The 25,002-nt window shown below is 33.6% G+C and overlaps 2 protein-coding genes across 10 annotated transcripts in view; one reads left to right on the top strand and one right to left on the bottom strand.

Annotated features, from left to right (window-relative positions):
* Window positions 1-25,002, bottom strand: part of LOC144853804 (peroxisomal carnitine O-octanoyltransferase-like) — a 159,707-nt gene that overhangs the window by 110,678 nt on the left and 24,027 nt on the right. The gene's annotated exons all lie outside the window — the stretch shown is intronic.
* The window catches only part of LOC144853814 (signal-transducing adaptor protein 1-like), a 45,887-nt gene that overhangs the window by 3,787 nt on the left and 17,098 nt on the right, over window positions 1-25,002 (top strand). For 7 of the 9 annotated variants that reach the window (XM_078711662.1, XM_078711660.1, XM_078711658.1 and 4 more), the window contains exons 2-8: window positions 4,365-4,451; window positions 14,218-14,328; window positions 19,333-19,389; window positions 21,446-21,631; window positions 21,957-22,217; window positions 22,824-22,962; window positions 23,730-23,777. In XM_078711662.1, coding sequence (XP_078567788.1) covers window positions 4,365-4,451; window positions 14,218-14,328; window positions 19,333-19,389; window positions 21,446-21,631; window positions 21,957-22,217; window positions 22,824-22,962; window positions 23,730-23,777 — 889 coding nt within the window. The remainder of the gene's footprint in view (window positions 1-4,364; window positions 4,452-14,217; window positions 14,329-19,332; window positions 19,390-21,445; window positions 21,632-21,956; window positions 22,218-22,823; window positions 22,963-23,729; window positions 23,778-25,002) is intronic. The other 2 variants (XM_078711656.1, XM_078711657.1) reach the window with 2 other exon arrangements.

Genomic DNA, 25,002 nt, shown 5'->3' with positions numbered 1-25,002 from the left:
TCTCCAGAAATGTATTTTCATCGCGAAAAAACAGTCATAACATTCAAATCGTGACGAAAGTACAAAAAATGATGCCGCTGTTGTATTTCAAAAGCAATAGTATAAATCAAAAAATTTCCCAAACGTGAAAAGATTTTTTTTTTTGTACACGAAAAAAAATACTATTAAACGATCACTTATTTTTACTCACAGACAGAAAAGAACTTTTTAGAAATGTTGTTGTTATCAATAACATTCTAATCACCAGTAATGATAATATATAATCACGAAAGCCATGGCATAAAGGTAATGTAGATTGATGCCTGAACATTGTATTTACGTGTGCTAAATTCCTACTAAAACAAACTGGAAATATAAAACAAGAATTATTACAAAAAACGCCGCTCAACTTGTTGACGTAACAGTTTTATTTATTGTTCTTTTGTCATTAAATGATGTTTTTTAAAAATTGATATTCTATTTATTAATTTAAGAAATAGTGATTTATTATCCATTTTATTTGATTAACACTCAGTAGGCCTACAGTAGTACACATTTAGTGTAGTATAAAAAATGGGTGCATATTGATACTGTAGAAATCAGTCAGTGTCAATATGTTATTATCGAGCTTGTAAAGCTTTAATTGAAGTAATATAACAGTGCATTTCAAATATTTGAGTTTATGGTTTATGTACAATTTGGTAAAATGCATTGGGAAATTACCTTAATTGTTCATATCCTACTGACCAGCTATGCGAGAGAGGGTCAGATATGTATGTGAATCAAGACAAAAATCTTAGGTTGGGTGCAAAAAAAGTTACGTAGATATTGAATTTTTTAAATATTTTTTTACTGGACGGTTGTCAGCATTGAGCAATTTGCCTAATTAGCATAAACAAAATGCCCGCTATTTTCATACAAACATGCTATATCTCTGGATTTACTGGAAATATTGAGTTTATTTTGGTGTCAAATTGTTCACAATGTATATGTTTATATTAGCTCTAACAGAATTTTTTTTTAAAAATTGACCAGAACCCACATTTTTAGCAATTTTGACCTTTGACCTATTTTCGCCAGGTCGAGACTTTGTGGGAAAATTTTAATTGCAAAATCGGGGGGTCGACTTATACTCTGACCATGCGATTTTTGAAAAAAATCAGGCCGAAAAAATATGTTCAAAAGCCGTCAGCTGTCAAGGCCTAGCAAGGTCAGTGCAGTGGCCTATCATCAATCACTCACAGAAGTTTTCAATTTAATACCTACATTGTACAAAATAATACAACTCCAACAAGTACTGGTCAATAAAATATTAATATATCACAAAGACTCATTTTGATGTTAATATTACGCTTTTAAGATAATTAAGAATAAATAGTTTTCGTTTGTGTTTTATATGCTTCTTATTCACTCGCGAAAACATCGTAACACACACAAACGAACTACACGACATCGGAATGTCCATGCAGCATGTTTGTTATTGCGTGATATTTTCATCAATACACATGCGCAGTTTGTTTGTTCGTAATTACAATTACTGCGCATGTCTATTCATAAAATAAATTCTCCTTAGTCGGGCGCGTGTACATTTACAGATAACGCGATTTACTGTACTACTACTAATTAATAAATTTATTCTATATATTGATAATATAAATCAATAAATAATTAATAAATATTTGTCGTAGGGAGCCAATTTTGGTGTCAAATATATATGTTTATACTTGTCATAATGCAACATGCATTTTTTGTGTATTAACATTTGTCCCGCTTTTGTCATCTAAATAACGACATGGCGTAGAGTAGGCGCACATTGTTTATAATAATAGATATACAGTATACTTATATTCACTCTAATGGATTGTAATGTTTGAAAAATAACGTGTGATTATTTCTGTTTTCTATGGGCCATAGCGGCTCTTTAATGGAAATAGGTCAAACATTTGGTCCCAATAGGCTGGCCCATACAGGAAAAAGTTGCCTGTACACACTGGATTGTAAAATAACCCATATGGATTTGGCCAAATGAACCTTTTGGGATCTCTATGTTGTGAGCTACAAATCAATATGGGGTATAGTTCATAGATTGAACTATATGCAATAAAACTAAATGTGCACCCTTGATCTTTAAAGAACATTTAAATGGAATTGCCCAAATGAACCCAAGGGCCAATCCTTCATGGACCTTTCTGGGTTATCTATGTGGGGCTACAAGAGACCCTATATTGGAAATACTGTATGTGGGTTGAAAATATAGAGATATGTCCATGGAATAAATCTCCCTGTGCACCATTGGAAATATAAAGTGTGGGTTCATATAGCCCATGGAATAAAGCTGCCTGTGCACTCTCTATCCTTAAGGAACACATATGGATTTGCCTAAAATGAACCAAAAGCAGGTCATCTATCTATAGTTCTACATTTGGCCCCTGTATCGGATCAATGATCAATCAATTTTCGTGGGCCTGGTAGCACAGTCCCTGGCCCATCCAGTGTCAAAATGGCACAATTTATCGCAAAATTTAAGAAGGGATTTTAGCTATACTATATTTAGCTAAGCCCATCGCTAAATGGATCTTACTGTACCTTTGAATCAATGAAAACTAGCTGTCTATTTTATCGCAAACCCCGTCATGAACAGTTCCCCTTTTGCCGGGAACTAGTACAAATATTGTTCCTCTCTGACGAGGCCTTTTTCTTCAAGTCCATAGTATTTTTCAGTAAAAAGTGCCTCATGTCTCGAATTGGCTGCTACACCTCCCCGTCTGGTTTGTTTACAAGTGACCCCTCCCCCAACATCACTCTTGTATCCATGTATAAGAAAGCAAAACTGAAACCTTAAATTCATTGAAAAAATACTTTGTTTGTACATTTTCTTGAGAGGGGAGGCAGGCACCATGGACCTACATTTATAAGTCCATGGATACAAGAGTGATGTTGTTTTAAATGTACTGTATATACGGTATCTGGTATTTAAAATTTTAGTATTAATCACATACTATCTATAGATTGTGAATACATTTTAATTTATAATTTAATCACAATAATTACCTTGTTTTGATCGAAACACTCTATTGTCATATGAGCTGTTTTGGTTTCTATTTTTAAGCTCCTAGTTTACTACAGACTTCATAGTAGACAACAAGTATATAATCTCTTGTATTCTAACTACGGTTCCTCCTTACTTCTTTGCCAAATTATCTTCTATAATATTTTTGTCATGTTCACATCCAATATCAATGTACTGCTTATACCTAATACATAAAATAAGTTTTTGATAATAAAAAAATAAGGTATGAAATTATACAATACTGTATTTACTCGAATAAACACCTGAGGGTTTTTAGGGGAGGCATTTATTTTTTTGCCGTTTATTCCCACAGTTTAAACATCCGGACATATCGTGTAATTTTTAACCTTTAAAAATTACATGTACCAGAAATTTTTTATATATTTATTTTTATATTCACATTTTCTTTTATTGATTAATTCAACAAAATGTTACATGCCTTAACATGTTGTCCCATATAGCTTATGTTAGTTTTCGATTTTTGTATCCATTCCAAGTAAACTTTTGTAATGAAAGTCCTACAGTTAAATGTGTTAAATGTATACAGTATAAGCCCATGGAGTAATTTATAATTATTCCATAAGCTTCCTAATTACATGTTAAGATAATAAAAGTGTCAAATTTGTATTTTATTTGTTTTGTGTATTTGCATTGTATTTCAGTAATAAATAATACTACTGTAAGGAAACATAATAAGATACTGTTATACATTATTCAAGCAAGCTGGATACAGTGGTTATTTAAACATATACTTGCGCTGTTAAAAAAAGGCACACACACTACACTCCATACCTATCAGGGAGTAGTACGTATGGTGATTAAAACAAAACAACTTTGTTGTGTAGATCGTTCCACTTGACTGATTTCTTTACTAATTGAGAGTCGTAGAGCAAACAATAGGCACAATATTCTATTTCCCTATTTATTGAAATGGAATAGTCTAAAACCCAAGCTTACAATAAGGAGTTCGCGTCGACTACGAAAATGGTGTTTCTTTGATCACTATGGCAATACGCGTAGTCTACTAGAATAAGGGTTGTTTTGTGTATCGTGGGCTCCCTAACAATAGGGCACAAAATTGTTAAATTCGTAAGACTAAAAATTGTATTGTTATTTACTTTAAGTTATTTATTGTAACTTCAATTTGATGAAAGAAACTTAGCCAAAAAAAGAGATGCCAAATGGTACCAATGGTAATAAGGGCGAAGTTTATAATAATTATATACTGTATAATGGATTTCTCCCTACAGTACTGTAGTAGATTTGGTGATTATCATATTAGTACTTATTGTCTTCATTTCCTTTTTTTTTATAGGATTTTGTAAAATTATGGACTGTACTTCGTCAATCAACTTTATATTTTTACACACACAAAGTGACAAACTCCAACAGAGACAGTACGGTAAGTGAAGGAATTAGGATGGTAAGCCAGGGGAAATGCCCTTTTAAGGGGACATCTGCAAAAAGTAGTATTTTAAAATTCATCTAATTTGTTTTTTTTTGTTGGTATTTGGTATTTGTATTTGTCCTCAAACTGAGGAAATTCGAATTAGGGCCTCCACGGACCCACGGCAGCCTACAAGATCAGCACACCGGAAGATGATCCTATACTCTTTGCGAATATTGTACCAAGTTCTTTAATTTAAAAATGTTATGTCACTGTGTCACCCGGGAAAAAAAATATAGTATTGCTGATTGCTCTGTGCGCAATACATTAGAGTGTCATTTCCGGGCCAACTGAATTTTATGTGCCAGAGTACCATTTACCTAAATGGTCGGAATAGTAGCTCAAATACCACACCCCTATTGCAAAATCCTGGATCCGCCCCTGCTTATCATAATCAAATTCATGTGACTTGTAGATATTGCCATCTAATTTCATAATTATATCTTTACCATAATAATCCGATTAAAATAAGTAAGGTTGGTATTAATATACAATAATATACAAATAATGAATGTTTATGAGTGTAATGGTACAAATAATGGCATGAGGTGAATGATGAAAGATTATATTATCAACGAGGCAACAGCAACATGTTATTATTAGGGATACCGAGAGCCAACTCCATTTTCATTACCACGATTAAACAGCATGCATGTTACTATGCGCGCAATGTCATTGACGCAGTGTTTTTCTACTTTGGTATTAAAACACTTTTTATTAGGTCATTATTCTGAAAATCAATTAATTATGAAAATATCCTTTTGAGTGAATATTTATTTACCTATTATTCTATTAAATCAAGTATTTTTTATTTCCATTTCGTTCAACCGAAAATGTGAATATAGTGGTTAAAAGATTGTCTAGCGCGTATAGCTTTTGTTTACTACAAAACCCTTGGACGGCTCAATGACCTACCATTTTCAACCTTATTTTTGTAGTTGAGCCCTCTTATGACCTCAAAATGTTTTTTCTTCCTACACAAAGATAATATAGTTCCACATACCATGTGCTTGTTACTAAGAAAAATTTTAATTTTAAGTGCTAAAAAAACAGTTTTATCCTGATATGAGGCCTTTATGATTCAAATATTTCATAGTAACAACCCATATACCATGAAAAATATCCGTTTTGTCCATTTTTAAAATAATTTTTGGAAAATTCTGAGGGGCTCAACTACAACAAGCACAAATGTGCGATACTCGGGGTACAGCAAAAGAAGCTGTAATAACCTCGCTACCAAATACGGCTATATTCCGAAAAGTTACGTCACATAGAAATGGACTTTACTTACGTTTGCCTCTTTCCACCTAGGTGTATAAATGGGTACCCGGTTAGATCAACACACAACTTTGCGCTGATTATTAGCTGCATTATGGGAGTATGTTTCCATACTTGTTTGATGCAAAAATGACCGGGATAATAATGTTCAGTGCTTAGAGGTTTCACAACATTAGGCGCTATATAAATCCATTTCCCAAAATGGATTGCTCCGTGCATGACACAAACATGTTTGAACGTCGACTTTTGTTTTGATATTCAAAAAGAATAGCTAGCCATCTGTGTGACACAAACGTGTGTTAACACCTGGCTTTGTTTTGGAAGGTGTGTTATAAAAATGTGCTCTAGCTTATGAATATTAATGAGGTGCATAATGAGAATGGTTGATTGTCAAAAACGTTTGAATGATGGCAAATATCTGAAACATGTCATTTGTAAAATTTACCAAAGGTGCCTGATAAACGCAGCTAATATATAAAAGCTGTAGATCAAAACAATTTGGTAAATACTGGAGGAATGCTGTGGTTTGTAATATTCAATGCATGTTTCTATTATATTGTGTTTGCTTTATTCAAATAGTGAACTTTGCTGCATATTCTGTTATTGTGAAATTCATTTCGTAATAACTTACAGTATGTTCCTTTCTATTGTGAAGAGCAAAACTTGTGATGGTATCTAGGCCAGAGTACATGCTACAAAACAATGAGATTTAGAGTTTAGACTAAAAAGCATTTTAACACACTGAACCATTGTGTCAAGGATAGTGATACATGTATTGGCCATTGAAGTTGGTATTTACTGTGTATTTTGGTACAAAATTCTTTATCCATTCTAAGGTATCTTCAATTCATTATACTTGTTATACTGATAATTATATATTTTAAAATGAAGTACCAGTAGAGGGTTTCAGCACTGTAATACCCTGTTTGTATTTAATCCTTTAATTAACCAGATAAAACCCCAAATAAAAACCAAGGGGTGGCAGATGGGCCATGGTTACAAAATCCACTCTTAAAATTGCCTTTTTAATTTTACCATAGAAACAACATATTCCTGACTTAAACCACAATTTCAAAGTGAAGTACTATTTTTTTTATTTTTTTATTTTTTTTTTTATTTTAACCATATTTAATGAGGGTGATCCATCCAGCATTTGCTGATCATTTGGGACCCTCAGAAATTGTCTGTATAAAGCCCTTTTCACATAGAATTGCGGCAATAAGCAAGCCGGTATCATTGCCGGTCTGAACCCATTCACACAGAAGGTAATATTATAATTTGGTAATTTGAATAATGAAAGGCCACATCTAAGGTGCAATATTTAAAGATAATTACTGTCTTCATAAAATAGAGGTCGCACTTTTTTAAAACAAAAAATGGCGGGCACCGCTGACTGTGGAAACATGCGGAAATATGCTGTGTTTGCTGCTGTTGTTGTGTGTCCATTGTTTAGTATTATTTGTTTTTATTTACGCTGCATAAAACCTATATTTTTGCATAATAACTGTCCTATCATGATGGCCATCTACAGAAACAAAATCTATTAGGCTTACAAATAGATGCGAATTTGCGCGCGCACCGGAGGATGTTCCCTGCTAGAACTATACTAACTAGGACCTTAGGATACGTTTACAACCCTCATGTTAAATAATCTTTGGACCAACATTACTGTATTAATATTATTGGCCGTGTTCTTCCATTGTATTATTTACACACTAACCTAAACAAATATATATAATATATTGGTATAATCTAATTTAATAGGCCTAAAATAATTGCCACAGTCTTTCTCAAGGAAAAAATGTCCTGAATTTAATGCTTCGCTGCATAAGCAGGCGTTATATCGTTGACTCTTTTAAACAAATTAGGCTTACGACCGTGACGCAATTTTCTAGGTCCAGAGGCGGTCTAACGGAAGTCGGCATTAAGGTGTTTTTAGCCTTTCACACATAGGCCGACATTCATGAATTACCGCAATATTACCGTCTTACAGCTCTGTGTGAAAGGGGCTTAAGTTTGAAATACTTACCATAACAATGTTCAAACAGAAACTTCTGACTCAAAACTTGTAATTTGTATTAATTTTAAGTCACTGTGTTACTGCATGTAATATAGATGGAATATAAAAAAGATAATTATATTTCTGACCAAAAAAACTAGTATAGTATTTTTTAACGTACAACAATTGTAATCATTTACAATGTGGTGTTAAAATGTTAACATGACTGTACTGCTTACTGTCCTAATTATTATTAAATAATTATTCATCACTGTTGAATTGAATGTCAATGGCCGCGACATAGGTGGCACTCACATAAGACATTTTAGATGATGCCATCTAAATGTTGGTTTCACATCCTCTGACGATTCTAATTCTCTTAGAGCTAAATGTTTGCAAATTAAAGATTTAAATTATTTAAAGTATTAACAACTGACTTTAGGAGTTATTTTAAAGACCCATTCCCTACGTTTTTTAAATCTAATTTAAAGTCACAAACTACATTAATGTAAAAATAAATACTACAGTAGAACCTCTATTTTACGTACGGTACGGGACCGAAAGGCGTACGTAAAACAAGGGATTCGTAAAATCAGGTTGACCTTAAATTGACCCCCAAATACGTAGATCGTAGCTAAAAAGGCTGCCGTGTTTGCCTACAGCATGCAGGTGGTCACTAGCTTAGCTAGGCCCTTCCTAGGCCTAGACTAATCTAGGCCAGGCTAGCCGGCCTAGCAAGATGTGAGGCCTAGAAAAGTACAGTATATACAGGCTGTGCGACTTAGTTTAAATAAAGTGTTATAAATAAAATATCAATGTTCTTGTATTTTCTATCAATAAAAACAGTCGCTGCTGTAGGGGAATGCACATGAGTTCCTCACACAGCCATGGCTTTGTGCTTTGTTGTTGTTAAATTGCGCCCTCAATGTAAGAAAATGATGACGTCATCGGTCATTTAAGCGTACGTAAAATCAAGGGAACGTAAAATCAGGGTACGTAAAACGAAGGTTCTACTGTATATGGTTTTATTTAGAAAACTTTTTTCGTCTTTAAATGGTTAAAAATGTGAAAAATAAGGCGATTCTAATAATTTTAGCGGCCCGCTTTAAATCTCAACATGCATTGCGCACGGATTGATATTATTCACCCACTTTTCGATTGATCGTGAGACCAGAAGACTCCTAACTTTTCAGCGAAAATACTGGGTTTCCCCCAATTTGTATCAACGAAGTCTGTCAAAAACAGAAAGATAATTAATGCAGCAACTATACAACATCAGGCTAGTGCCTATAGCTCGCCTACGATGTCAGTATGTTATGTTTACCAGCTAGGCCTACAAAACTAAGTCTAGCTAGGCTAGGCCTAAAGACGGCCAACGAGAGGACATTGACCGTGAGCTACTTAGGTAGTGCATTGTTTCTCTTTTTTTATCATAATTTACCATAAACGTACATTTAATACAAGGAATGACCTGGTTTAATGTTTTTATATATGCATTATTTTTACAAAACGTCACAAATTGTAGGGAATGGGTCTTTAATGGAACACCTTAAGGACCCAAAGTATCCCATTATTATAAATTAAAATAATATCAATATTGAGAATTTTAAAAAGATGTTATTCCCAACTAATTCAAGTAAAGCTGATTCTAAACAGAAGCAAAGGTTTAATCAAAAAGCTTATCTCCCTCCTCAAGTAAAATACAAGACGCCTTTTAATGCCTACAGCCTAAATCAACTTCATCAATTTGCAGCAGTAAAAAGAAAATAATTGATGGCACTATAATGAGAATACGATGCAAGTGGGAGATTAATTTAAGGAACAAAATCCTGTAAAAGATTAAATAATCCTATTTAATCTTTGAGGAACAGACATTGTGACATTGTTTACCAGTATACAAGTTACATGAACTACTGTTAAATTGAGTCTGGGGCAAATGGAGCACATTAGGAAAGCATGGTTTTATTTAGAAAACTTTTTTCGTCTTTAAATGGTTAAAAATGTGAAAAATAAGGCGATTCTAATAATTTTAGCGGCCCGCTTTAAATCCCAACATGCATTGCGCACGGATTGATATTTTTGTTTTTCTTCTGTAATTCACCCACTTTTCGATTGAAGAGAAGAAGACTCCTAACTTTTCAGCGAAAATACTGGGTTTCCCCCAATTTGTATCAACGAAGTCTGTCAAAAACAGAAAGATAATTAATGCAGCAACTATACAACATCAGGCTAGTGCCTATAGCTCGCCTACGATGTGAAGCCAACTGCGATTGTGAAGCCAACTGGTGAAAAAATGTTGTCTTATTCACCAAATTGTCAAAAACAAGCATTCAAGTGAATCGATCATGTGATATTAACTTTTTAACAATCAAATTTTTAAACACCCTCATAATTAATGGACTCTACCAATGTTGATCTGCAAAGAACAGATCGCACATCGCACTTGTGGTGTTTTTTGGTTGTACACTGTGTACAGTATTACGATCCGATTACGGACATATTATCCATATTACAACTTGTTAAATGATTTAAAAGGCATGGATTCGTCAAGCAAGTATATGTTTGATAAAAATTTACCTAAGATTGTCGTAAGCTCTTTCGTTTTCAAAAAGAGGCCTCCAGCGTCGAGGGCCACGTAGCGTCCTTAACCTGTGTTATGCCATTGTCAGTGGCTAAACCCAGGGGCCCAAAATCTTGTGGGACCCCTAAGGAGAGCCAAGAGAAAGAAAAATGTATGTCGAAAATACCAAAAACACCTGAGGCTTCCAGCGTTGATGGCCACTTACCATCTCTAAACCAGGGGCCAGGTGTTACATGATTGTATACGATGTTTTGAATACCTACATTTTTGGTTTTTTTTAAACTCGACTAGCTGCTCAAATTTTTTTGAAAATAGAGCAGTAAATTTTTCATTAAATGAAATAAAATTGTCAAAAAAAAGAAATATTGTCCTTTATAAAAAGACAAAATAAACAATTAAATACAACCAAAAACACATACGCCTTTTCCACAAAACGGAAGACATCTTCGATCGATGACAAACAATGCCGTGCAACGAAGCGTAACCAACAGAAATAACATAGCGTTTTCAGCCTATTTTCAGAGGACAAGTTACTTAAAAATTCGTAGCTCCTCAGCGGACAGTCGTATGGACAACATTTTTACTGTAAAATGTTCTTAAGAGATTAGCCTACATAACTGTGTGATTAAAGCAAATTAGAAAAATTGTTTTCACTGCTTAAAATCCATCAAAAAAACACCACAGTGTATAAGCATAGGCTGCACCGCGAAAAAACGCCTGTGCTTATACAGCTGGGAAGCTAGGCCAATAAAAAGGCAGTGCTCAACAAGTTGATTTTCGAATGAGTATCATCACATGGCAAAATTCTCAAAATGTTTATTCAATCAAATCAATTCAAATCAAAGAAGACGCATAATACAGTAGTGTTTCTGTGCCTATTGTGTAAAACAAGTGCTGTATACATACTGAATGCATACATACAAGTTAAATTAACCTTATACTAATATAAAGAATAAACAAAAAATATTTCTTACAAAAAACACAGCTCGCTTGTTGATATAACAGTTTTAAAGATATACTAGCAGTAACCCATGCTCCGCACGGTCTTTTCTGCCTTAATATCTGGTTATATTACATAGCCTATGTAAATAGGTGAACGTGATTGGTTGAAACTGCATCACATGACTACCGCTACGAGGATCGTAAATATCCTTGAGTACAATGATATTGACAAATTCTAGAGTATGATGATATTGACTGTGTAATTTTTGTGTTTGGCGATAAATAAACAAAAGTCATCTACTGGGACTTGAACTCGCGATGAATTGTCACTCACAAGACAACGCTTCATCCGATGCGCCACGCAACTTGCTTGAAGAAATTAATCAACTAAACTATTTAAACTATGCATACACAGCGACACGACTTTAGAATCATTTATTTGTGTGTGTGCTTTTTTGGGTTTTTTTTCATTTACATTTTTTTAAATTTTAATGTTTTTTTTATATTTTGCCATTTTTTTTGCATGAGATTTGGTATCTTTTTTGCTACTTTTGTAACTACATTGTGGTTTAGATTTTTTCTTTAAGCTAGAGATACTTATTATTTACACACATTACATACTCGAACCTACTAAGCATTAATTTCAATCGCCACAGCGTTTCCGTGATTTACAACATAGATTCTGTTCCAATGATAGGTGTAATTAGTTAAAACTTCAATCAGTCGATACGGTTGGGCGTCTGCCGAGACTAAACACCGTTTTAATTTGGCGGCTCAGCATGGTGTTTGTAGAGAGAGGGTTGTGTAGTTGATACGTGACTTAACAAATCGCGAAAAATTGTCAAATTACTTCTATTTTTTTTTGCGTTTTTGTAGTGTTTATCCTTAAAATTCAGGAAAGTGACATAGCCTATCAATAAACATCAGTATTCCAAATATGAGCACGTACCATTCAGTGGTTTTGGAGGAGATACGTAAAATATGCAAACAATTTAGTAGCATTATTATATAGATTGTCCCCCTGAAAAATATTTTTTGTCAAATTTGTTTGTAAAATGTTTAATTTTATTGTCACATAGTTATTCATGTTAACCAAAAAAATATTTACCTGAAAGAATGTAATGTAAAGCAAAAAATACTTAAATTGTCTGCCAGGCAATTAGGCTAGGCAATCTATCTAAAAAAACAGGTTTAATGAGATTATCCACTTTGGTGCCCTCTAGTGGGAGCACCCCAACATACCACTCTCATCATTTTTGTATTTACTAACGTCAATTTATCCAGGTAAGCTAGGAACAAAATACTGTAGAATAATTATTGAATAAACATTGTTAAAATCTTCAAATCTTTTTGTTATATGAAAAAATTTTCCTTCCATTATGCATTCAAAATTTTAAAATAAATTTTAAGTAACTAGGAAGTATACCCTCTCCAGAGCGGGTTTCAAAACATCATTTATCAGAGCCATACTTGCCCTATAATATCCTCATGATTACTTTACAAGAGTTTCAGGTCGATTTTTGAAATTGCAATTTACCTTGACCTTTGACATCGCATGACCTTGAGTGGCACCCTCCTTGATATCGGATTCATACTAACCCTATCCTCAATTTTCCCCAAAGTTTTAGCTTGATCAGAGGAATTTGAAAATGTTGAGATATGACCTTGACTTTTGACCTTGGCCTAACGAATGCGAACTTGTTCTTATACTGAGCCACCCACCCAAGTTTGAAGACTTTACCCAAGTTTCAGGTCTATCAGAGCAATTTTTTAATTTTACCTTAACTTTTGACATCCCATAACCTTGGTTGACGCCTTTCTTGATATCGGATTCATACTTATAGGGTATACCCTATCCACAGGATTGTTTTTCTCAAGTTTCAGCTTGATCAGAGCAATTTGAAAATGATGAGATTTGACCTTGACTTTTGACCTTTGCCTAACAAACGCAAACTTGTTCTTTTTTATACTGACCTGCACCCACCAAGTTTGAATACCGTGCAACCTTACACCCGTATTATTAAACCGGACTTTAGTTTTAGCTAAAACTTTAAAAATTTTAATTTTTAATTCATAAACTGAACTTCAACTAAATCGCCAACTAAATCAGGCCAACCTCGACTAAATCGAGACGGATTTTGATCGATTTTTTTAGTCCTCGAGGGGGCAGGCTAAATGGTTGACTAAATGAATGAAATATCTATTTTTATATTAGCTTAATTAAATATACATTGGTATAAGTTATAATAATGAAAATCATCGTTATTTACAACCGTATACAAATTACATTATTTTCTTTGCGCAAGTCCGACTTGAACTACGTCACGCCATAGCGACAATGGGAGATGCGGAAATTCACCACACGATGGAATGTTTAGGAGGCCTAGCGCTTTCTTGTCACGCTATGAAGTGCGTGGTTCGTCGCGATCATACTTTGTTGGAGGCCTAGAAAATATGAAAGTTACCGTACCGACATAGTTCCTAAGTATATTTTGAAGATTTTGTTTGTTGTTAACCAAAAGTACTTCACTGTTAAATTAATACTGTCTTGTTCTAATAATTAATGATTAAAATTATTTTTCATGTATATAGTCCTGATGCGTAAAAAGTTTTGTAAGAAAATAGAAAGTGATATCAATGCGCAAAATTTCGTTTCCTCCTCAAATACTCTCTTGTCATTGGCCTATGTATAGCCTTTGTTACCCAGACGTGTGCAACTCGACTAAAGGCTCGACTTCATCAGTCGAACTGCAAACTTGACTACTTCGTTTATGAATCGAATTTGAAGTAATAGCTCTAACTACGAACTACGACTAAAGTCCGGTTTAAGAATACGGGCGTTAGTCTCTGAATAAACCAGGACAGACAGACAGACAAGCAGAGATTTGGAGAATTATAAGATTATTTCTTCTTTTTTTCAGCCTGTCGATACAGCAGATTTAGATTTAGACATACAACCACAAATCGAAAAAGACAAGACATGTTTTAAGTTTTTTGTCAAATGTAACAGATCAAGTAAATATAAATTTAGGGTAAGTGTAAATTATTTTTTTATAAATTTTGTCCGATGTTAAACCATCATCACTGCCTAAAGCCTATGCGAAGCCTATTTCTGCCTCTAAATAAAATTAATATTAATTATTAATATTTTTAGATTAGGAATGTAGGTTTATTTCGATGAATTTTCTATGATGCATGACTTAAGCTTTTGAAGCTATCACGTCACCCATAATGATATAAGCAATGTAGCCAGTTTTCTTATTCAAGATATGAATTCATATTCTATGTCAATTTGAACACTCTGTGTCTGCTTTATATTCTCAATTTTCAAAGTACTGTACTCTCACTGATGAAGCTATGCTAATTTGTCTGGCTGTTTTACTTTATTGTTTTGATTTAGCTTTTTGTTTATTTTCCATTGAGATCCAGCCATAAAATCAAAATGATAAAGTAAAACAACCAGAAAAATTAGCAGAGCCTTCGGAGAACACTAGCCCTTAATCAGTGCAAGTGAATATGTATATATCCGGAGATGTCCGAATGAAGTAATGCCCTACTCTCGCTCCTCAAAACCAAATAAATTTACAATCTCTGAGTTGTTTTGTTTGCTATCAAGAACTTTTCTTAGGTCATACTTTGAGCAGACTGGAAGGTTATTCTTATGTGCACCACTTAACACCTCATGACATTTCCTTCCAGATATTAATGCATCCTATAATAATGTGGTTACACTCCACCTTAAGTGTCTATTCTTAGTGAGTCGTGGGAATTGTCGCAACTGTGACTCAAATCTAAACAATTTATTTTGATTTCCTTCACCTATTCTACTTTTTGTTAGTGAATGTGAAAAAAGATGAAACTTCAAACGACAATTGGCCATTGTTTGTTATCTCTGTAAAATGTTTCAATTCTCAACTACATGATTTGAAGTTGCAATAAATTACTCCTACTGTATGACTGTGAGACCGGGTACAGACATTTCCTTTAATATTATAAACAATAAAAAACACTTGGGAACGGGTCTAGGACAACTACCCTCTGGACAACTATCACCCGGAAAACTACCACCTGGACAGCTAGCCCTCCGGACAACTACCCTCTTAGGATAACTACCCTCAAGGACAATTACCCCTTAGGACAGCTATCCTCTAGGACAACTACCCCTAGAACAATTACCCCCTAGACAACTATCCTCCAGGACAACTGGCCCATGTAGGCCTATAACTACCCCTAGGACAACTACAGCTTTGGACAACTACGATTGGTAACCAAATTAACAAGCTGCTTCTTTCGGTGCCAATTGTATTGTAAATCAAATTGTGTGTGAGGTTGGACTACATGGGCGGTGTACCACAATATACATTTTACAATATTTGACGTGAAATTATTATTAACAAAATTATTAAAATATTCTACCGGTCTTATATCGACGTATGTACCTAAGATTTGTAGTCTATTTTGTAATAACTGTAGCGATATTTATTTTTAAAAAACTTCTCGGACAAACAGTGAAAATGATTTCCTCAATGGCACAGTTAGCTATGTTTTCATAATAGGAAGACTTTTTATGAACCTTTCAAACGAGAGAGAGGAGGGAGGGGTGAGGAGAGAGGGAGAAATTTTTTAAATCGTCTAATGTAATCAATTAATAGTTTAGGCTTTTTTAAAATCTAAAGTAAAATTAGGAGGTTCTTTGCTGTAGAATACGAATTGGAATAAAATAAAATTAGTATAAGTTAGACGTAAACATATTATGGGTATAATTATTCTTTAGGTTCTAAAAACGTTTATGTCAGTAAACGTATCATGTCATTAAACAGCACAGCATCTTATAGTCTTTGGAAAAAATATTTCTTACGAAAAAAGCCGCTCGACTTTTTTATTAACAATTTTATTTTTTTTAATTGTTCTTTCTACAGATATAATGGTTTATTATATAAATTATTTTTGTTAAACAAATCAGTATACAGGCCTACTACCTAGCTAGGGATAACGATGCAACATTAAAAGTTAATAGCATACATTGCCTGTTGATATTTTCTATATGGCATCTTCATGTCACGAAAGAATAAATAAGCCCACCCATTTATTTTTCAAGATTGGAATACGTTTTCAGATAATTTGTAGCATTATTACTTAATGGCTGACAAATACGCATATTGAAAGATTCAAAAGCTTTCATTTAAGATCAATCTCTCTGATCCCTATGTTTTGAAGTTCAACAAGTTTTACAAGATCACAATCAAAGTGTAATGTAATTGTCCGGGGGTAGATGTCCAGGTGGCAATTGTCCGGGTGGCAATTGTCCAGGTGGCAATTGTCCAGGTGGCAATTGTCCAGGTGGCAATTGTCCAGGGGGTAGTTGTCCGGATACGTTTGAGAACACATATTCTGTAACATAAATTATTCTTACTTTGGTATTCCATATCATCATTCTTAATTTCTTCCTCTTATCATGCAATGACTATTACAACTTGATAAATGATTTAAAAGTATATGTGTAATGAAAATTTACCTAAGATTAAGCTCTTTTGTTTTCAAAAAGAAGCCTCCAACGTTGAGGACCACTTATAGCGTCCTTAAACCAGGGGCCTCTGACCTGCGTTACGCCATTGTCAGTGGCGTAATGGCTATGAGCGCTAATTGGCTAATTCCAGGGGCCCCAAATCTTATGGGACCCCAGAGGAGAGCCAAGTGGAAGAAAAACATATTAAAATAATTATGTCAAAAAGGCCAAAAATGCCTCAGGCCTCCAGCGAGGGCCACTTACCATCCCGATGCTTTGAATACCAACTATTATTGTAGATTTATTATTATTAAGACACAGTGAGCTGTTTTTGCCAAAGAAGGAAGACGTTTAGACGGCTTCCAACATGGGCATAAGTATCCCAGGGTCCTAACGTGACACAGATAGCACACAGTATACATAAAGTCCTGGCAGCTTACTAAAAACTCGGCTATCAGGGTTTCATTCGATTTCAAACAAAAGCTCTTATCATCACTTCTCTCGATGTAATTTTATTTACATATTCCGCACAATATACTCCTATGTTTTATGAATATATTTGATTTGATCTTTATGTACTCTATACCTTCACACGCGCGGTCCGAAAATAAAAAAAATAAATAAAATGGTTATCGCCACCAACGGTGATTGACACACTTTACCGTGAACCCAGAAATTACTTCTACCGTGCGTAGGGTTAAAAATATACTGATGAAATCATTTTGTTATAAAACTCTTTATAATATCTTCCTAAGATAGAAATATGGAAAAATATCGTAATAATGGAAACTAATGTTTAATCAAATCTACGTTTCGCGGTAGGTAGGTATCCAAGGTGGAGATTTGTCCCGAAGTTTTTGCATTGTGCTCGCCTATGTCAGAATTAACCATAATTTATATATAGATACAACTATAATAATTTATTCACAGTTTGTAATGTCCTGTCAGAGATATTTTTATTCATTTTAATAAAATACAAAAGTAAGCACGTACTGTAAGTTGTTCATGTTATTAAGTAAGTGCATTACTACAGATTGAATGATGACTTTAGGTTCAGGAAGTGTAATAATTATCTTTCTAGCAGAATCAATCTATTTTTATACTTCCTATACCAATACAACTTTATTATAGCTTGACTGATATTTTTGTTTTTCTTCTGTAATTCACCCACTTTTCGATCAATCGTGAGGCCAAAACTCCTAATTTTTCAGCAAAAATACCGGGTTTAATTTGTATCAACAGAGTCTGGCAAAAAGAGAAAGACAATTAATGCAGCAACTATACACAGCAGGCTAGGTTGTATATAGCTAGCGTACGATGTTCGTACGTTACCGATGTTTACCAGAGGCCTACAAAACTAAGCCTAGCTAGGCTAGGCCTAAAGACCATCCACGAGAGGTCATTCGCCGCGAGCTACTTAGGTAGTGCATTCTCACTTTTTATCATAATTTACCATAAAACGTACATTTAAGACAAGGAATGACCTGGTTTAATGTTTTTAAAGTAATATATATGTATTATTTTTACAAAACATCACAAATTTTAGGGAAGGAGTTTTTACTCCCAATATTTATGACATTTTGGAGTGGAATAAATTTGTGTGAGTATATGCTCCCTAAAGTAATTTTTTCAACCAAATATTAAAAATGATAACCTAATTCTAAATAGTCACAGGTTTTTCTAACAATGTTTTCAAGATATAGCCACTTAGGCCTACATATTTAATTGTAGTACACGCTGAAATAACATGATTTTAAACAACAAAATTTAAAAACAATGCATTATTATAGAGAATCGCTGTACAAACTAAACATGCCCGCGTAGAGCGTGTATGTAGCGCACAGAGCCATATTTTGAAAGAGTTCCGAAATTGAATGGATTAAGCTATTTTTGTTTCGCAGTAACTTTATAATTGTATTACTATTTTAACAAAAACCTTTAAACAAATTGATTGTTTTGATATTAAATTCGATAGTTAAAGCCGTTGAACATTATACATTTTTAAAACACATGACTCAACTCCATACTCTACATAAGAATAGTTGGACACAAAAATGGCTTCTAATCCATTCAAAGTCTTTACTCTTTCAATATATGGCTCTTTTGCTAGGTAATGAGATTACTGAGATAAGACTCTGGCAAAGCCTAGTTTGAAAACCTGTCAAGTGTTACTCTCGTCGGGTTTGCTGGTAAAAGGGATAGTTACGGCAAACATACAAATCGACCATTTTATCCCCCCTTCCCGACCTCCAGTAACAAACTCACAAACAAGCTAGAATTCCCCAGGTAGGGGGTACAAGTTGGTGCAGCTCGCAAGTCAAGAAGATGAGGCTTCAAGAAACGCTTCAGATATAGAATATAATGTATACTGTAGACTCAACTCATGGTATTCTAATTTTCTGATATGATGAAAAATAAAAATGTTTGTTATATAGTAAACAGTACACACAAATAAAAACTGCACCCCACCTGGGTTTATATAATACATAATTAATGTATAACTAATTCAAATATTATTTATCAATTTTAGGCAACATCATCAGAGGATAGAGACACATGGATTGTAAAGATATATGCAGTTACTATGGTACGTGCATTAATATTTATTATATTATGTAAACAAGCCTCTTTTTAGTCATAGCCATAATCTGTAGCTTTTCTCACTAGCTGGCATCTTTCACTTTTTCACAACTTCAATTTAACATGCTCAATGATTTGTTATTTTACTGCTATTGTTTCTGATCTTATTATGTGCATCATTATGCATTATTATTATAACCAATCATAATGATATAATGACTATCTTTGAGTAATTGATGATTTCAAGTGCATATGCGAGACAAGTACTATGATTTTGTGCCTACAGTTTATCTGGATAAACAAAAATGATAAAGGTGATTGATTGATTTAGTAGGGATGGAGTGAATGTCCTACTTGAGGATGGGACACTTTAGACTATATTATTATTATTATTGGCCCTTTTCGTAAAATGTAAAAAGTATACCGTATATATATATATATAAACATCACAGGCACAGAATAAATTCTAAACCGCTCGGTGATATACTGAAATTTAATTTATTTGAAACGATAAGATATATTATATATATATATATGTATATAAACATCACAGGCACAGAAAAAATTCTAAACCACCCGGTGATATACTGAAATTTAATTAATTAATTTGAAAGGTTTTAAATTTATCCCCTAATAGCCCATAAATTTACCTACTTATGTTATACCATATACTTATACTGGGGAACTGAGAGACTGGAATTCGCCAAGCAATCCTTTTGTATAAACGCAGGGATGAGACTGAAAAATCAAAAAAGAGGAAAATACCAACCATGTCACATAAGCTGGGGAAGGGAAGGGCGCTATTGTAATTCCGCACCTAAAAGAGAGATTTCGCCCTCACTCACCATCATCGCGCATGTGTTTTTAAATTGGGTAAGCTGCGAACGCTGCGGATGATCGGGCCCATCATAGAGACGATCTGGCCCATTTCTTTATGGGCCCGATCGAATGTTTGCGGTTAAAGATGAATAAGAAGCGTGAAACGTTGAACGCACACGCACTTCCCTGACTGGAAATTAGGCATTCGTGAAGATATTAACCATGCGGCCAGTTTCGTTACATAAATATTTCGCGGTTACTGAAATACCTACGAAAAACAAAACGACCGCGTTTTTAATATACAGTAAATAGCGGCACCAATTCCGGTGGTCTTGCAGTAGCATCATCGCCTCTCTGGCTAGGCTAGGCTTACTTGCTCCTACCCTCGCTCCTTCCTTTACTAGGCTACCTTAAGCCTAGGCTAGCTACCCAGCAGGAGACCGGGGTAATGGTTGTTTTCCAAAACTCTCCAATTCACAGACACAACAACAAACAATTTTCTGATTAATATCACTATCCATTTTATTATATAGTAAATTGTAAAGAAAAGTAGGTCCAGCCCCTTGGTATATATTTATGCCCGTTGAAGGTATTATGCGCTCGGAAAATTAAATGGCGTCTACAACAAAAGAAGAATTAAAAATTGATAAAATATTTTAAATATTTTTATATATATCATCTAGCACGTACGGCTGTATGCGCTATATTGTTTACTCAAAAATCTTCAAACTTCAAAACCACCATTTTGTTATATTGTGTTGTCGTAAGCCAATCAAAGCTGAGCTTTCCTGCGTGATTGGCATTGATCACGGTTGAATAATTTTGGATTCTGGCTTTGATTGGTGGACGCGAATCACCCACAGCGGAATGTTTCCTCTAACATGTACAGTGAAGTCACATAGTCTGATCATTAATACGAAAGTTTAGAGCAATGAATTTGTCCGAATTCTGTTAAATAAACAACTTATATTCTACTTAGATAGAACTTGAATAACATGTTTTATTGATATTTTCAATGGTGATACATAAAATAAATTACTAAAAAACGTAATTTTAACGAAAATTGGCCTAGTTAATACAATTGTCGACTAAGGACACAAATCGTTCAGTTCGTGGCCAGCTAAAAATCCTGGATACGCCACTGACAGCTCTCCTTAAGAAGAAGAAGAAGGCTATTGTCGGTTATCCAGGTAAGTGACACCACTGTTTGTATAATTTCTCTATGCTATTATTATTTTCTTCAGGGCAGAGTACCAGAACATATATCATTACTACCAGGCCAAATACAGGATGTAAACGAAATAATTGCAGCAGAAAAACAAAGACGAGATGTAGTTCAATTTGCACATCCATCAACACCAGGAACAGGAAGGAGAGTAACACCAAATGTTCCACCATCAGAAAGACCATCAGTACTGTACAATGATCCAGTAAGTTGCCATGACCAATGATACTAATTTTTTGTTGTGTGGTTAGAAGTTTATTTTTTTTTTAAATAATGTAATTAATAAATCATGCTAAGATGAGGGTCAATTTGATCTCTTTTGTGCATGCATAAAATAAAGATCTGCTGTACCACATTGAAGGTATTGAAGAATTTCTATCTGAATCGAGCAGAAGCTTTGGTTCAGTGTTGGTGACTTTTTTCCACTCTTCCTCTTTAGAATCAATAAATTATTTAATTGTATGCAAGGTGGTTTGGAATTGGAAGACATGTCCGGAATGATTGCTTTAACAAGTATACTTTCTTTTCAGTACTTCTTCTACCCACCACACCTTAGGAAATTAATGAACACTAAGGGGCCATCTTGGTTCTTTAACAAGCTTTCCCGTGACCATGCTGAACAGATCCTGAACAAGAATACACAAGTTGGTGACCTATTAATACGAGAAAGTGAGACGCATCCTGGAGAGTTTTCTCTCTCTGTAAGGCAAGATTCACAAGGAAGAATTGTTGTACGCCATTACAGATTTAGAAGGCAGGGTGATGCCTACAAAATGCACATTGATGATGAGGTATAGGCTACTACTTTGTAAAAAATATTACATCAAATTGGATAATGGTGTTATTGAGGTTTATGGTGTCAGTGGTGATAGTTGTGTATTGAGTGATGGAACTGTGGTCGTGTTTCTTTACATATTTAGTTATTGCTTTATACGCTTTTCACATCTGCATAACAATTTTAACAAGTTGTAACCAGGTTTATTTCACGTTTTTTATACACTAACTGTGAGAAATCTCTGGAGAAAGCATAATGGTGCGCTATTTGATTACTATGATTGGTTAGTTTACCAGGTCAATACATGTGCACACTAACAACTCAGGACATCTCAGGAAAAAAAATTGGTGTGTTTTTATCCCTAGATTTCACAGGGGTCTACAAAATTGTCTTTACACATGCAAACCTAGTTGCAAGTTGTTACTTTTTGCAGGTGTGAAAAGGGTATTAGTTACAGTACTTACAATGTATTTTGCCATAATACATGTGCCATAAAGAATCATTTTTAATCATTAATATATTGGAGAGGCAAGTTTTTAAAACGGATTATTCTGTGAGTTCTCTCTTCAATATTAACTTGTATTTTGTGACCATCTGGCATTTAAAGCATATTTTATTTTAGCATCCGCCGTTGCCTACAATGTATGATCTTATCAAGTTCTTTGTTGAAAAAAGTGGAGGAAACCTGAAACCAATGGAGACGAATGATTTTCGCAGGTTAAAGCTTCCTCACAGCCTATATGAAGAGGGCTTTTCTATTGGTACGTAACTTGTTGTCAGTTTTAATACTTTAGATCTGAAGGCATTTACAAATATTTTACAATTTTCCAGACAAAAATAATAGTCTGAACTATACACCTACATTTGGATTAACTTCATACAAAATGATTCCACTTCCTAAATTTAGGCAGTAAAAAATGTCTCCTGGACACAGTATAAAGCTCTGTCTAACAAAATGTGATGTTCCAATATTATATATGGACACGATGACGTCACATCACTGCAATATTTCAGCACATCACACTTTTTTGTCAAACTAGTTTGATAGTGTAGACAGAGCTTTAGAATAACAACTTAATGCTCTTTGTATACAAACAACTTGTGTATGTACTATTTCAGTTTGTTTACAAATAGCTAGATGCCTAAGGCAACAGTTACTAAATTGTGCTTAAAATATTCCTGCTTGTTGCAGTTTTATGTTTTGTTAAAAGTTGTGTATGTTACTAGAATAATTTAGTCTGCAATCTTTCAAATAATAATGTAACAGCTTTGGAGCTTTGTAAATATCAAACTTAAAAACAGTAAATTAAAATAATATTTTTTTTTATTTTCTAGCAATTTGAAGCTTTTCCTATTAATGTATTTTAATATATTTCCATGGAGTAAAGAATAAATAAATAAATATTCTTTACTCCATGATATTTCTTATAAAAAATAATTTCTAAAAAAATGTAATAATTTCTAACCAAGAGTTAAAAAACTTTTAAGGGATTTCTTTTTATTTAAATTATAATTTGTCCTTCTGCAGCCTCAAAGCTTCGTAGTTATCGACGTAAGTCAGAACCAGTTGTGAATTGTATGTACCTCATTTTACAAAATTTTACTAAATTTGTAGTTCCTAAATGCAGTTGGTATTCTATTGCCATCTTCTTCTTTTAAATTAATTTATACTAATTGCTCCTTGCTTTTATAAATTAGCTAACAACTAATAATCTGCCTTATTTAAAGAAACTAGCATACTTTGCTATTAAAATTAAAGTAAATGGATCTCATGTCAGTTGTTTTTGTTTTTTCAGCTCTAGTTACATGTATGATTATTCATAATAAGTTGTACCTTGTCTAAAGATTTTGAAATTAATTATTAAAAATAACAACTAAATAGTGAAAGGTTATTCTAACAGTAATCTTATCATTCTCATTTTGCTCAAAGTTTAATCACTGGGTGCAGCAAGCAACAATTCATTTTATAATATTTTATTCATTTTTTGACAATTTTATTTTATAGGACTATTTGCATTTCTTAAAGATGTATTGTCCCCCAAAAACATGAAAAATGAAAATTAATTAAATCAGACTTTGAATATGTTATTTTGTAGTTTTAATAAAGTTAATCACTTCCAATGAAAAAAAAACGGAAAAAAATAATGTTTTCACCTATAAAATGACAAAATAAATGGTTAAATTCAACCAAAAATCCATTGGCTGGCAGCCAATTTGACCATTTTTTGCCTTAAATCACATTTTTTTCACGTAAATACATTTTTTTTCGATCCAATTTTTGGTCAAAGTGGATAACTATTGTGTTACATTAATCTGGAATATTAAAAAAAAAATTTCTAAGAATTATTTTTTCAGGGGGACAATACATCTTTAAAGCTTTATCGTTATACATTTCATATTAATGTTTTTCTAAAGTATTTGAGTATCATGCACAATTAAATCTTATACAAATAACAAATGTTTGAATGGTTAAGATTGTCTGTTCTACTCATCAAGTTGAAAAACAGCTTTCTAGGAATGAAAATATTTTCCTTATTCAACAAATAAAAAACATTAATTATTTGTTACACACCATTTTTTCTAGATTAAATTTTTATTCAACTAATCTGTCACTTCTTCAATCAAATGTAGGAAGATAGTTTTATTGCGCAAATTAAGCTCTTAGGTTAAATTTACCTAACGGTTACCACTATAACTAAAATGTTTCAACAAACTATATTTTTTTTTTCCATTACTGGCAGCTACAGTGGTGGTGCCAGAGGGCATACGCGCGAACTTAGCATTGGGGCCGGGGCGGAGCC

This window comes from Antedon bifida, chromosome 10 (assembly GCF_963402885.1).
Source record: "Antedon bifida chromosome 10, ecAntBifi1.1, whole genome shotgun sequence".
Lineage (NCBI taxonomy): Eukaryota > Metazoa > Echinodermata > Crinoidea > Comatulida > Antedonidae > Antedon > Antedon bifida.
Note: the sequence above shows the minus strand (reverse complement) of the source record. Positions and strands in the feature narration are given on the sequence as shown.